The 15,427-nt window shown below is 40.9% G+C and overlaps 1 protein-coding gene across 1 annotated transcript in view; it reads left to right on the top strand.

Annotated features, from left to right (window-relative positions):
* The window catches only part of LOC111842654 (integrin alpha-M-like), an 87,906-nt gene that overhangs the window by 62,852 nt on the left and 9,627 nt on the right, over positions 1-15,427 (top strand). The window contains exons 15-22 of the mRNA XM_072712688.1: positions 12-221; positions 563-693; positions 2,892-3,034; positions 3,288-3,451; positions 14,328-14,453; positions 14,547-14,620; positions 14,767-14,905; positions 14,998-15,105. Of these exons, the coding sequence (XP_072568789.1) occupies positions 12-221; positions 563-693; positions 2,892-3,034; positions 3,288-3,451; positions 14,328-14,453; positions 14,547-14,620; positions 14,767-14,905; positions 14,998-15,105 (1,095 nt within the window). The remainder of the gene's footprint in view (positions 1-11; positions 222-562; positions 694-2,891; positions 3,035-3,287; positions 3,452-14,327; positions 14,454-14,546; positions 14,621-14,766; positions 14,906-14,997; positions 15,106-15,427) is intronic.

The raw sequence follows: 15,427 nt of genomic DNA, 5'->3' as shown, positions 1-15,427 counted from the left end.
ATATATTTAAGTGGCCCGTAGGTGCATCTTGTACAGAGCAGCCACTGATGGGGGAAGCAGGGATGAGGGGAAGGTTTGGAGCTTCACTCGCTGCCCTCGCTGACCTGAATGGGGATGGAATAGCTGAGGTGGCTGTAGGAGCCCCTTTGGAAAATGATGGCAAGGGTGGCCTGTACATCTTCTCTGGTGCACAAACAGGAATAAATCCCACGTACTCACAGGTGAGAGAAGCTGCGGGGGAGACTGCAGGTACAGAAAATGAGCAGGAAGAGAAAATATTCTTACTTGTAACTAGCACATAATTTGTTAGCTTTGTCATTATTAAGGACTGTGAGAAAATGATTTCTTTGCCACATATCTCACTTGTTGGGAATGTGAATTTCACAGGCCCATTATATCATAGCTATCCTGTTACTTTAATGTGAAGAGTCAGACCATATGAAGATAGACATGCATATTTTCTCAGCAAAGTGAAATTCCGACCGTGTTGTGTGTCTTTCACTCGTGAATGCTTACTCTTCCATCTTTGGTCACTGTTGACTTTCTCTATGTCCACCTGCAGAGAATCCCGGGCTCCACAATACATCCAGGCCTCAAATACTTTGGCCAGTCTATTAGTGGTACTGTGGACCAGAGCGGAGACATGCTGCCTGATCTGGCTGTCGGATCCAGAGGGAAGGTCCTGCTGTTACGGTATTGCTGGGACTACGTGATGCATTGAATTTTTTATTTTTTTCAAATTTAATTTTTGTGGGAATTTATTACTGTCATTCCATATGACTTTAGCAGAAAAATATATGAATTGAATGAATAAAAATGAACAATATGTATGATAAATAGAACTATACTCTCATTGTAAGGTAGGTATGCTTAATAATGCTTTTAATGGATGGTTTCTGCATATATTGGGGTGATGTTAGGAGAGGTTTTGAAATGACTAAGCTGACACACTCTAAATCTAATATCATAGTTTTACACCTATATAAAAACCATTTAAGCATCATTATCTTTGACTGCCTAGGACTCTTCCACAGTAAAAATCATATGAATATGAATCCACCTTACAACAAAAGACAGTGAAGTTAGAACACATCCCTACTCACTCTGCAGAGTTTGCTAATAATGGTCACCTAAACCAAAGGCAAAATTATATGTATTAGAAAGGAAACAGCTAATACATGTATAAGAATCAAAAATGGAATATTCAGTTACCAAACAGGAAAGATCCACCAAATGAGTAGTCCTCAATCACCTTTAATAGGCTAACTGTTAATTAATATAACTGAAGACACCAGTTTAAACTTAAACTATGGGACCATTTCTTGTATTGTTCCTGAGTCGTAAGACTTAGTGTACGGGCTCGCACGGAAGTAGATCACAATAAAGATCCAAAACCTAATTATTCCCAATACAAGCATATACCCCCACTACCTAAATTCGTTCCACCGACTTGGGAGACAATGCGGATATGGTGAGGAAGGACACAACAGAAAGTTAAAATACAGCTATGTTTATTTGAACACCATTAGGCAACCCACACAGGCACTCGCACACAGCGTCCATGCCACTTTATATATATATATATATATACACACATATGATAAAACCAAACACTAATTACAAATAAACCACTTCATTACAAACACACAACATTACTGATAACACAGCAAAGGCAATGAGAAACGCACACATAGGGTTAGTCGTTAAAGCACAGCAATACCATGCAATGGTGTTCGAAACATTCTCTCACAATTACAACAGTTAAAAAACATCTTTCACCATAGACTAGGATAAGAGCTGGGAAAGCACCCGTCAATTCCAATCAGAAGCGTTACCCGTCCGGTTTAACCCCCCTTTCTAGAACCTACCATAGGAAGAGAAACATCTTAAATTTAGGGACCACGTCTTACCAGCTCCCCTCACCATTAAGAGAAAGCTCGGCCGAACTCCCCGTCCATTCCACTACGCTATGTATACATCCTAGAGACCGATAACTTTGATAACCACAACTGGGTGCCGAGGGCACTCCTCAGCCCTCTCCTGACGCCCACCCATCAAAATAGAAGTCCCCCAAATAAGATCCTGAATACAACACCCCACCGTACAGTATGTCCCCTTATATTAGCAAATGGTAATACCTGGCTACAAAATCATTTTCAGCACTCTGTAAACAGAAATTCAGTTAAATGCTTTTAGACTGAACAGTAGCTGATAACCTATACAAAAGAAATGATTTAAACATGCAGTAACCATACATTAACAATTTGTTTCTTTTAAAGTCATAGCCCTCACTTCTCAGTTTATGTGGTTAAACGCAACACTCCATTTGTTCCGTTAGTCAAATGAAAGAGTTGGATCATGTCCACATTCAAATTTTACTTTTACATTTCAGTCAATAGCATATGATGCATCAGGACATAAACTACTCAAACAGCAAATGAGGAGAAAACTGGGTAACACTTTACTTAAGGCACCCATGTATAATGCATTAGAGATACCTTCCTAATACATTATAAAGTATTCATGAAGTATTATACACATGGCTATAACTATTTATAAAAAGGTGTAACACCTTACAGCCATGTTTATTATGCATTACGAATGCTCCGTGAAGCTGTCATCTATAATGCACTACAGATACCTCCATAATGCAATATATGCTCCACCCTGAATGGATGGAGAATATATCATGCATGACTGATTGACAGAGGACCCAAAATGCCTACACCATGATGACAAATTCACAGTGTGGCACTTAATGGGGCACTTCAGTATGATAAAATGAAATAATAAAAAAGTGAATGTTACCCTTTTATAGTCATGTAACTATTTACATATGTAAATATACGCAACTAAAGAGTGTTCATGTATCCTCATCTTTGTTACTCTAGGACCAGACCTGTGGTGCTGGTGACAGTGAGAATGACCTACAATCCGCGCACAATCCCAGCTGACAACTCTGACTGCAGCAAACACCTACCTTACATTGCAAGAGTGTGTTTCTCCATGGTGAGCCGTACTCGGGACCAATCAGGTGAGCACTCGTTATGTGTTTGATATTCAGAAATAGCTTAGCATTGTGAAACCTGTCTTTGTTTAATTCTACCTCAAATGCTAACTATAAATTGCCCGTTGTGTATGAGTGTGAGTGTCACATCAGTGTAATGCACAGGCATCCCATTCAGGGTGAACCCCAGCATTGCACCCTGTGCCCCCCCCATCCATCGCTTGGTGGTTGGAAGATGTGTGGATTTACATTATAACTGTTAATATTCTGTTGTATACAGGAGATCTGGAAGCACAGCTTAATTATACCTTGACTCTTGACGCCTTTCGAAGTGCCTTGCGGTCTCGTGCCTTTTTTGGTCCTTCCCAACAATCCCTGACCAGAATGCTTACCATAAGAGGAACTTCCCAAGATAGGTGTGAAGACCATAAGTTCTCAATACAAGTAAGTACATTGTTTTATATTATTCTGTTTTATTAATTTCTTTGATATCACTCAATGAGGTAGATTCTCCCATGGGCTTTATGCACCTTTTGCACCCATCACGGATGGCACTGTGCGTGCCGTGGTGCTCGGGGTATACTCAGTGCACAGCCACTAGGCAGATGTCATGAAGGTAAACTACAGGCCAGAAATTTGGGCCCACCCATCAGTTAAAAAAAAAAAATGATGATAAACTTCTTTTTCAAACTTTTATTACAAAAAAATAGAGATACTTAAAGCAAATCTAACTGAATGGTTTTGAAGTGTAATGTAACAATTTACTGTACAATGTAAGTGTAATTTAATGAATGCCAATGCCGAATATTTTAAGCCTACCCCCGAGTATTTTATCACTCTGGGGTCTAGGGGTAAGAAACACACTTTCACTGACTGGGGCATGATCACACATTTCTTCAAATATCATAAACTTAATTCATGGTAAATAAATTATTTCTTATATATTTGTTTTGCCATTACACTCATCTTTATTTTAATGTATATTCTAAATATGTCAGATTTTTGTTAAGGTTGTAATTTGACGTCAAAGTATTGACATTGCAAAATGCAGTTTGAAACCCTTGCAGAAATGTTATAAAAGTACATAGTAAGCAATGCTGGCAGTTTGTTTTGATCCCAGATATCTGATCACCAAAGTTTTGGCTACATGAAGATGACTAAATGGTGTAGTTGCAACATTCAGTTGGATAAATAAATAAGAAGCTAACTCTTGTCACTATTTCTGGTCTCCTTCCATTGAATATTTAGGAGCTCTTATGTGTACACATGAGCCATTCACACCTGGACACACCGCCCCCCCCCGTTTTATGGCGCTGATGGGGATGTATCTGGATCGCGTTTTACCGTTGTGTTGTTCATGAAATTACCATGTGAATGCGATTTGAATACGCGCTAATGTGGCTATTTAGAATGTGAATAGCGATCTTCGGGTGAGAGCGGTACTACACGCCCCCGATGCAGGTAAAACAAAGAAAGGTGACATGGTAAATTTTTTGCCGATTTAACCTAATTTTAAAAACTTTAATACTTCTGACAATGGACGTTTTGAAAAGAAGACAGATTACGGATTTAGCCAGCGTTTTTTTCATGATTCTACATTAAGATTTCAGTGAGATATAAACTGAAATAGATGCGAAAAATACGCTGCGTCGCCAACGATGCACTCGACCACAGAGGGTTAGCCCCAATGCCAATCTCCCTTGAGAAACAAAAAAAAGTCAAGCCCCAAGTAAACTTGACTTAGCCCCTGATCATTTTGATAGCTAGAAAATCCCCTGTGAGTGTCTATGTATGAGTTTCATCAAAATAACCAACCTTACTTTTATCACAGCACAGATTCACAACATCTTTTCCAGTAATTTTTGGAAATAACTTGTGTCCAAAGCCTCCCACCACCTTTTCAAGCATGCAAACAGTTCTGTCTCATTTGCTAGACGCTCATTTTAAACTTGTTTGTCCAACTTGTCCCATGGATGGACTTTTGTCGGTCCACAAGATCTGCTCCCAGTACTGAGTATTCCAGTGTTTCTGTTCTTTAGCCTATATTAGTCTCTTTTTCTTGTTAACACCATAAAGTAAAGGTTTTCAGGCAGCAACTCGACCATGCAGTCCAGCTGCTCTCAGTCTTTGCTTGACTGTATTAAAAGATACCGGTTTCCCTCTGTTAACATTAATCACAGCCCTCAGACCATTACAGTCATCTTCCAATTTCTTTTGCACGTCTCAACTAAGGGCGTTTTTCCACCGCACCAGGTACCGTACTTTCGGTACTTTCGGTACTTCCATAAAGTGCCGAAAGTTTGGTACTTCTTTCATGTCGGTTTTCCACTGGCGTAAAACATGGTACCGGCGCCAAATGACATCATCAGTGACCGCCCCTGACTGACAGCCCAAAATTAAAACTAACAGTTGAGGCTGGAAAATGTGATTTATTGTTATGTCAGCTTCTATCACAGTATAAGATTTAGTCAAATCCAAATCATGCTGCCATCAATTACGTTTATGTAGGTACACTTACTTTGGCTAAGCCGATCAAAGCAGTAAGAATTAGCTTACTGCTAATTCAGTCTTTTGAAAGCAAACAAATTATTTAATTATGTTTTTTGATTTTCAAGCAGCATTGTTCGGTGTTTCGCGTGTGTCCCATTCTTCCAAGCGGCTTGGTATTACGGTGTTCCCGGCAATTCAGTTTCCCTATGTTTCTCCTGTCTATCAGGAAATAATGTTTCCCCTAATATTAAAGCAAAGAGATATGTGTAATGTCTGAAAATCACTCAGGTACATTATTACATGTGAATACAGTAGATCGTCACGCATAATATAGTCTTATAAGCAATACTATACCGTTTTCATCAAGAAATAGCTCTATCGAGCGAAATAAGTAATTTCATTTATTATCTGTAAAAACAAAAAACATAGAAAAGGCATATGATGTTTTAAAATTAATATATGGCTTGTTTACCTCAAGAGCTTCGTAAAAAGACATGAAAACAACAGCGAAACCGTGTACAAATCAGCGCGCGACAGGGGAAACATAGGGAAACTGAATTGCCCGGAACGGCAAAAACTTTTTTATTTTGAGTCGTGCCATCCAAATCCCACTGGATCTGTTCATCCGACCATATGGCGATTAAAGTCTGTGTTTCCTCGTTTGTCCATCCTTCCATTTTACTTTTTTATATTTTTGTTTCTACTGCTTTTTATTTTGTTTCTCGCGGTGATCGCTCTGTTCGCTGTGTGTTTCAAAAGATAGCGGTTGTATTTTGTGTTTCAGCGGCAGGCTATTTGAATAACCAATCGACAGCAAATACGTTTGCAAGTCCCACCCCAAAGTACCGAAGTACCAAAGAAGTACCCCAACTGGTTTGGCACTTTTGGTACTCGAGATTTCGGTACTGGTACTCGACCGGAAGTCAATGGAAAAGCGAAAGTACCGAAAGTACCGTACCAAAAGTACCGTACTTTGTGCGGTGGAAAAGCGCCCTAAGTGTTGATCTTTAGCCTTTGATGTCACTTTCCTTGCCCCATAATATCTCCGGTCACTGTTGCTTCCTGTCAACCTTTTTCTCTGTAAACACTAGGTCAACTCCATGCTTAGAAACATTTAACTTTCTGGCTTTTTGGCGATGAGACAACCCTTTTTCACTCAAAGTTTCAATTGTTAGCTGTGCTTTTTAGCCATGACCAGCATAACAAAATAAGAAATAGTTATCAAAAATTATATTATACCGAAATAAAACATTGGTTAAATACTGCTAAAGTTTTTCTTCTTCTTTAAACATGTTGGTTAAATATAATGAGTTTAAGTGCTTTCTTCTTTTAAAATACGGAAAGTCGGGACATGTGTGCCTACTCCTAACAGCACGTGGCTGCGGCCTGACCCCTGCTGAACGTGTATGTTCTAGTTTACATTAGGGTGACCAGACAATCCATGTCAGGGAGGACACTTTGAGCTACTTCGGGTTTTACAAACTACTTTCTAATTGAAAGTCTCCTGTGCTCGGCTAAATAGTTTAGCTTTTCTTGTGCTTTGACTGGTTTGTTTCCTTGACTGAAAGACTCATCCAGCTGTTTCACATTAGCATTAGTGACACATGCATGATTATAGGAGACTGACCAATCAGCACACAGCAAGAGCTGAGTGCTCAAGTGAAATCCAGGTCCATTTAATTGAATTTACAATTCCTGTCCTAGCTCAGAGTGTCCTCCCTGACATGGATTATCTGGTCACCCTAGTTTACATTCATCCTGCTATACGTTTTTTATTATTCCTTAAAACGTAATTAAAGAAAACTCAGTAATAAATACATGTAATGTATTTTTGTTCTCTTAAAGTTTAACGGCCCCCTATCTAACAAAACCACACATTCCCATTAGCCTAACGACATATACGCCCCCACGTGGCCCCTTACAGTCAAGCACATTTGATGCCATATACTGTATGGACATGACCCTGGACCAATCAGAATACCATCCATGGTCACGACCCTGGACCAATCAGAATGAAGGACACGCCCCCACCCACTTATGACATCATAAACAGACCGCTACTAAGCTCCGCCCTAAGTGCCTCTTAATTTCTCTCAGGTCCAACACGTCATGCTGCCTGCTGGATCCCGCCAGCACTACTCTATGAACATAATATGATTTTAGACTACATTGGGTTTTTTGCACTGACTATATAAAAATGGTAAAAAAAAAACTAATATTTCTATGTTTTTCATGTCTATTATATAGCATTTAGCCAATACATGAAAAATATATAATGCACTGGGCCGGTTTGCAGCTGAGTGTGAGGCGGCTGGGATGAGGATTAGCACCTCCAAGTCTGAGGCCATGGTCCTTGACCAGAAAAAGGTGGATTGCCCTTTCCTAGTGAGAGATGGATTACTGCCTGAAGTGGAGGAGTTTAAGTGTCTCGGGGTCTTATTCATGAGTGAGGGATGAAGGGAGTGGGAGATCAACTGACGGATCAGTGCAGCATCAGCCATAATGCGGACGCTGTACCGTTCTGTCTGAGTAAAGAGGGAGCTGAGCTGGAAGGTGAAGCTTTCAATTTACCAGTCGATCTACGTTCCTACCCTCACCTATGCTCATGAGCTCTGGGTAGTTACCGAAAGAATGAGATTGTGGATACAAGCAGCAGAAATGAGTTTCCTCCATGGGGTGGCTGGGCTCAACCTTAGAGATAGAGTGAGGAGCTTGGACATTTGGGAGGGGTTCAAAGTAGAGCTGCTTCTCCTCTGCATCAAAAGGAGCCAGTTGAGGTGGTTTGGGCATCTATCTAGGATGCCTCCAGGATGGCTCCCTGAGAGAGTATTCCCCTGGTGGAGCTTGGAGGAGGTGGTTGGTGAGAGGGAGGTCTGGGCATCCCTGCTTAGACTCAGTGCTTTTTGTACCTGGTCTGTTGAGACTATTGGTGGGGGGAGGGTGGTCTGGGAGGTCTGGGTATATGCATGTCTCCGCTCTGTGCTGTGGCTGGGGGTCTCAAAGCAGGTGTAGAAGGTGTTGAAATCATCCAGCAGGCTGCCTGCAAAGCTGATGGTGCTGGTGGTGGCCCTGTACTCTGTGATGTGCTGCAGGCCTTGCCACATCTGCCGGGGTCAGCAGAAGAATAGAAGCCATCCAGCTTCTCTCTGTACTGCCTCGGCCGCTGTGATGGCTTTCCTCAATCTGTACTTTGCAGCCTTGTACTCCACCTCATTGCTTGATCTAAACGCAAGAGAGCGAGTATGCAGCATGTGTCGTACCTGACTGTTAATTCAGGGCTTCTGGTTGGGGAACTTCCTGAATTGTGTGGTGGGCACGATATTGTCAACACAAGTACTAATGTACCCAGTCACATACTCAGCATAGTACTGTATGCTAACAGAATAGTCCTCCATAGTGGCTGCAGTTTTGAACACATCCCAGTCTATCTGAGCAAAACAGTCCTGCAGGATGCAGGTGTGAATGTCCACGTGTTGGTAATATTTGGGAAGTACAGTCCGTAAGTTGCACTGGTTGAAGTCACCAGCGATGATGAAAACAGCATCTGTATGAGTTGTCTCTAACGCGCTGATGATGTTGTGGAGTTTGCTGTGCGTTGCTGTGGAGTTAGCTCACGGTGGGATGTAAACTGTGGCCAAAAACACAGCTGAGAATTCCCTCAGTAGTTGGTAGGGACGACATTTCAGCAGGACATCTGCGCACCACGAGTTGTTGATAATTGCACACACACCTCTCCCATTAGCCTTACCGGAGGCTGCGGTCCTGTCTCCAAGGTGTACGGAGTAAATCTGTAACTGAACGACACATTCCGGAACTTTGTCCAAAAGCCAGGTCTCAGTGAAAATAAGAGCGCAGCACTCTCTTATTTCTCACTGTGTTGTGATCCTGGCTCGTAGTTCATCCAGTTTGTTTTCCCGGGACCGCACATTGGCTAGTAAGAGGCTGGGTAGCAGTCGTCGGCTAGCTCGAGCCTTTAGCCTAGCATGGAGTCCCCGCCTATTGCCTCGCTTGCGTCTCCTGGGGTCAGCCGGCTCACTCGGGCTCGGTGCTTCGAGTGGTGGCAGTGGCTGCCAGGGTGGACAATGACTTGCTCCAGTGGTATAAAACCAGTAAAGTCCAAAAGATTGTGTGAGTTGCCAATGTCTAGTAGTGCCTGTCTGCTATAAGCTAGCAGTGCACAACACTTGTCCAGTACAAAAAGAATAGAAAACACACAAAAAACAAGAGAAAGGCGGTATTTGAGAGTGGAGCGACCAAACACGTCTGCCACGGGGCTGTCAACTTGAATCTAGTATTAGCATTAAGGATGCTTTGTACTGCATTACAAAGTTATCTATCGCACATTATAGACGAGATAAGGCAGTGATAATACATTAAAAACATGCCTTTTTATAAACATTTACAGCTATGTTTATACTGCTTTGTGGATGCAATATAATGTATTATGAATAAGTTTATAAATTACTAAAAACATGGCCTTAAGTAAAGTGTTACCCATTGGATTTCAAGTCAAGTGTGCAGAAACTGTGCAACCATTGTAGAATAGTGCGAAAGGACAGGACAGCTGACACTAACAAGTACAAACACTGCAATTGTCACGTCCTATGAGTGAGCGGGGAAGTAAATCCAAGAGATGAAATCCAAAGGACGGGGTTTTATTTTGGGTAAATGGAGAGCAACACAAGACAAACATCAATGACAGACCTGGGGAAACAGACTTGAATGCAGACTAAATACAGGACATGACCTCAGAATAAACGCACGACAGCTGATACAGTGGGAATTGACATGGGGTTAACGAGGAGGGCGTGGCACACACGAGGGCTGGATGCACAGGTCATGACAGCAGTAAACCCAATACAACCAAAAGTGTAGTAAAACCTGAAACTTCTTTACTTTTGAGGTCCCCACTGGGATAACCTCAATTTTATAAAAATCTGTGAATGCAATCAAAAAAATAAGAATGCCAAAATTGTTGTATTTTGTTTGGTTACTTATGGTTAAGGTTAGAGCTGGGTATAGGTTAAGGTTTCCTGATTGGGACTAGGGTTTCTCCAATAGAAATTAATGGAAAGGACCCATTTAGATAGGTGCGCCAACATGTGTGTGTGCGCGTGTGTGTGTGTGTGTGTGGTATCTCATCAGTCACTGAGAGTTCATTAGTCTGACAGCATAGGGGAAGAAACTTTCTGGTTGTGAAGGCTCAAATGCTCTGGTTACTTTTTCCAGATGGTAGGAGGATGAAAAGAGAATGTGAGGGGTGGCTTGGGTCATCCACAATGTTGGTGGCTTTGCGGATGCAGTGTGTGGCGTGAATGTCCGTGATGATCTTCTCAGCTGTCCTCTCTATCTGCTGTAGGGTCTTGCGATCTGAGGTGACGCTGCACAGGATGCTCTCAATAGTTCCCCTGTAAAATGTTGTAAGAATGGGTGGTGGAAGGTAGACTATTATCAACTTCCGTAGAAAGTAGAGGTACTGCTGTGCTTTCTTGACTACGGAGCTGGTGTTGAGGGACCAGGTGAGGTTCCCGGGCAGATGGACGGCAAGGAATTTGGTACTCTTAATGATCTCCACGGATGAGCCGTCGATATGCAGCAGAATGTGGTCACTCCATGTTCTCCAAGTCAACAACTATCACTTTTTTTTTCTCTACATTCAGAGACAGGTTGTTGGCTCTGCACCAGTCTGATAATCATTACACTTCCTCTCTGTATGCTGACTTGTCATATTTGCTGATGAGACCCACCACATCATCAGCAAAGGTGATGACGTGATTTGAACTGTTTATTGCTGCACAGTCGTGAGTCATCAGAGTGAACAGCAATAAACTGAGCACACAGCACTGGGGGTCTCCAGTGCTTAGTTTGATGGTGCTGGAATTGTGGTTCCTTATCCAGGATCCAATTACAAATAGAAGTGTTCAGGCCCAGCAGGTTCAGTTTCCCAATCAGCTACAGTACTGTGGAATAATCGTGTTGAATGCTAAACTGAAGCCTATGAACAGCATATGAATGTAAGTGTCTATATTGTCCAGGTGGGTAAGGGCCAGATGGAGGGTGATGGCTATAGTATTGTCCATGGAACAGTTGTGGACGATACGCGAATTGCATTATTTTGTTTGAAAATTAAAATGCACAAGCAGTTTAATGGTTGAGGGGTATTAGTATGTACGGTATTGAACCTAAAGCAGCATAGTACTTAAACATATTGAAGTATTTTAATATATTTCCAGTTGATGTGTCAGACAAATTTATCCAAACTTTCATTTGACAAATAATTGCAGGGGATCTAGTGAGGAGGGCAGCAGGGTCTTGATGTGCCACATAAAGAGCTTCTCAAAGAACTTCATAATGATGGGCATGACAGTAATGGGACAGTAGTCGTTGTGACTGGACACCAAAGACTTCTTTGGCACGGGGACAATGGTGGTGGTCTTGAAACACTTAGGAACGACGGCATTGCTCAGGGAGATGTTAAAGATGAAAAGTGAAAACACCTGCTAGTTGGTCTGAACATTCTCTGAGCACTCTTCCAGGGATATTGTCTGATCCAGCAGCCTTCCATGGGTTGAATCTGCGTAGGTATGCACCGGGATTGTATGTGTAAACAAGATCCAGTACTTTCTCCCACCTTGTTTCAAAGTCCACATAGTGGTGGAATTTAGGGAACACTGTCTTGAGATTTGAGTGGTTAAAATCTCTGATGACAAAAAAAGTCCACCTGGGTGTTTATTCTGCAGTTCATTTATAGCTGAGCACAGTTCACAGAGTGCTTCTTTAGCATTAGTGCTGGAAGGTATGTATATTCCGAAAATGAAAACAATGCTGAATTCCCATGGCAAACAAAAAGGTCTGCATGTAACAGTTATAAACTCCACAAAGATGAGCAGTGTCTTGAGACTGAGTTTGGGCACCATTTTGTGTTGATGTAAACACATACGCCACCACTGCGAGTCTTACCACAGAGAGCTGCATTCCTGTTGGCCCGGAATGAGACAACCCTATCTAGCTGGTTGGCCGTGTCCGGCACTCTGTCGCTGAGCCATGTGTCTGTGAAAACAAAGATGCAGCTGTATCTAAACTCACATTGTGTAGGTTGCTGGAGTCGGATGCGATCCCATTCATTGTCCAGGAAGCACATGCTGGAGAGAAAGAGTGGAGGGATAGCAGGACGGTGAGGCTTCACTTTTAGCCCAGCATGGATGTCAGCTGTTTTGCCACATTTCTGCATCCACGCGCAGCACTTGTGTACACATTAGTGATTAGTGACTTATTATCTTGGTTTTTTTAGTGAATGGATAAAACAGATTTGTAAGTCTGAACGAATCGATTCTTAAAATTATTTTAAAACGTTTTTAATCTTTGGCTATTAATCTTTAACGTTTTTGATCTTTGGCTATTCAACATCCAAAACATCCCCCACAATTTCAGATTTATTTTTTATACCTGGTTGTCATGCTGTATAAGTGAAGGGAGATACGGTCTCTAACTTGATGACTCAAAAAACCCGAGAGCCCGTTCGATAAACGAATCGAACTTACGGTTTTCGGACACTCGGTCTGTGACTCAAACTAACGGTTTGCGAATCGATCCCAAGAGCTCTCGCGGAGTTTACTGCGGAAATGCAGTTACGCTGTTAAAGGGAATAAAATAAATGCAGCTGTTCATCATTTATCACAACAGTAAATTATTGCATTTCTGTATAATAAAACTATATGTCTTTCATCAAAAAAAGATATTTATTAACTTTGACGTTTACACAACAACGTATGCAAGTTTACTCATGCTCATTGTATGTGTATGTGTGATTGTATTGGTAATATTGCAGTTGTTAACTGTGATGTAGTCCTTGATTCTCATGCACATGAATTTGGCTTAAGTAAAGAAAATAAGAACTATATATATACACACGTGTTTATTCAGCATCGACACCCTTTCTGCTTTTTATATATTGTTTTTTTTTTTATTGTGAATAATCAAGCTAAACATTTTTGTTGAACACTAGCACCATCTTTCAGTCAAATGACGTAATCTTAAGACACCGTTAGATTTATTATCCAATCCCATGACTCATCGAGTCATACGGTCAGGCCCAAAAAAAATGACGGAAAAAAAATAGTGAATAATAGAATTTATTTTAGAATCGATTCATTTCAACGGACAGTTCGAAAGAATCGAATCAGTTAATTGAGTCGAACTTCCCATCACTATTAAACATAGGAAACGCAAGGTTGTCAGACGGCGAACTGTAAGATGCATACACGGTGGGAGGAAATGTAACCATTAACATTAACAACAACAACACAACAAGGGCTATTTACAACTTGCACGCCAGGCATGCTGAGACATGCGCCCCACCAGTACTACAGTATATTTCAGTGTAACATTTCATTTTTGTGTAAGGATTCTCATGTTAATGCGAATAAATGAATTTAAGCGTAGCAAGCTACCACCATGCTTTCATTTTAAAATTAAAATTATTTCTGCCAATTTCAATTAGGTTCACAATGTAAATGAAACATTTCATGACCATTTTCCATGTTTTGCTTGTTGCCAAAATCATTAGGGTATAACCCCCTTTTCTTGCTTGATGAATTAATTATACTTCTTGCACGGCTGTGCCTTCTTTTTCGTGTTAAGCGTGGTGGACGTGTCTGTGCTGATAAGGGGAAAATATGTGCAACTCAAGAGAGCATAAATTTTTAAGATCTTTTTTGACTTGAGCAAAAAGTCAAAGTCTTTTTTGACTTAACCTGATGGGAGAATAGACTGCGGTGTCAAATGATCCCTGAATAGAAGGTCAGCATTTTTATCTTATGTTGTCTCCCAGGCTTGCCCAGAAGATGCCCTTAATCCCTTACAAAATCAGGTAAAATTCAACTTCACAGACACGCCCTCTCAACAAAACCTTTCCCCTGTCCTGCACCCAGCTTCACAAGTCAGCTCATCCCATCCAGTGAGTTTTTATATCATTATTTTCTATCTGGTATGATAGTAACAAATGCTACAAGTTATTATGCTATTTAAATGAACTCTCCTCTATTTTTAGTTAGACTTTGAAATAGACTGTGGTCCTGATAAGGTGTGTATCGATGACCTTAAAGTGGATTTCAGTTTCCAAAGGTAAGAGTAATGCAATGCAAAACTGTTGACTTAGAAAGACAAACATTTGTATGTACCTTAACCTATATTTGATCACTAATTACACACAAGTGGTGTTTCTCCTTCAGCATGAAGTATTCAAGCCTGTGGCTCTTTTTCTTTTTCAGCGTATCTGAAATGCATGTTGGCATAATATCGGAGTTGAACATACTAGTGTCAGTGGAGAACAGAGGGGAGAATTCATACAACACCCATATAATTTTTACCTATCCAATAGGATTGTCGTACAGAAAAGTTGAAGTACAGGTGAGGGACAATAAGACGATCAGCATTGCAAGTTACGAGCGAACATGAACCCAATGACATTTATTGAAAAAAATCATTTGTATTGTTTTTAGGATGCTTCCAGTAGGGCAAGAGTTCAGTGCAATGCCTTGCCCTTTCTGGCCACAGTGGAGCAGATCTCATGCAGCATCAACAGGCCCATTTTCCATAGCAAAGCCCAGGTTAGGTCCAAAACCATTGCATCACAGAATCTTTTATCTGCTGTATTCAACTTCTTTAAATATTCACCATTGTGCTCAGTATTCCATTCCTCACTCTCTGAAAACAATTAGGAAATGTGTGACTGGTGTTTATACTGAGAATTTAAAAATGCATCTGTAAAGCACTTAAATTGCATTTGTGTAATAATCTTCCAGTTTTCTGTTCAGTGTGTCTGGAATTGAATTTCCTATGAGTCTCGATATGAAGTTTTTGAACTTGCAGTCGTTAATTGTAACAATTATTAATTTTATCTTTATTTTGTTGGAAAATTAAAACACACAA

Source organism: Paramormyrops kingsleyae, chromosome 5 (assembly GCF_048594095.1).
Source record: "Paramormyrops kingsleyae isolate MSU_618 chromosome 5, PKINGS_0.4, whole genome shotgun sequence".
NCBI lineage: Eukaryota > Metazoa > Chordata > Actinopteri > Osteoglossiformes > Mormyridae > Paramormyrops > Paramormyrops kingsleyae.
The sequence above is the reverse complement of the archived record's forward strand: the minus strand, read 5'-3'. Positions and strand labels throughout refer to the sequence as shown.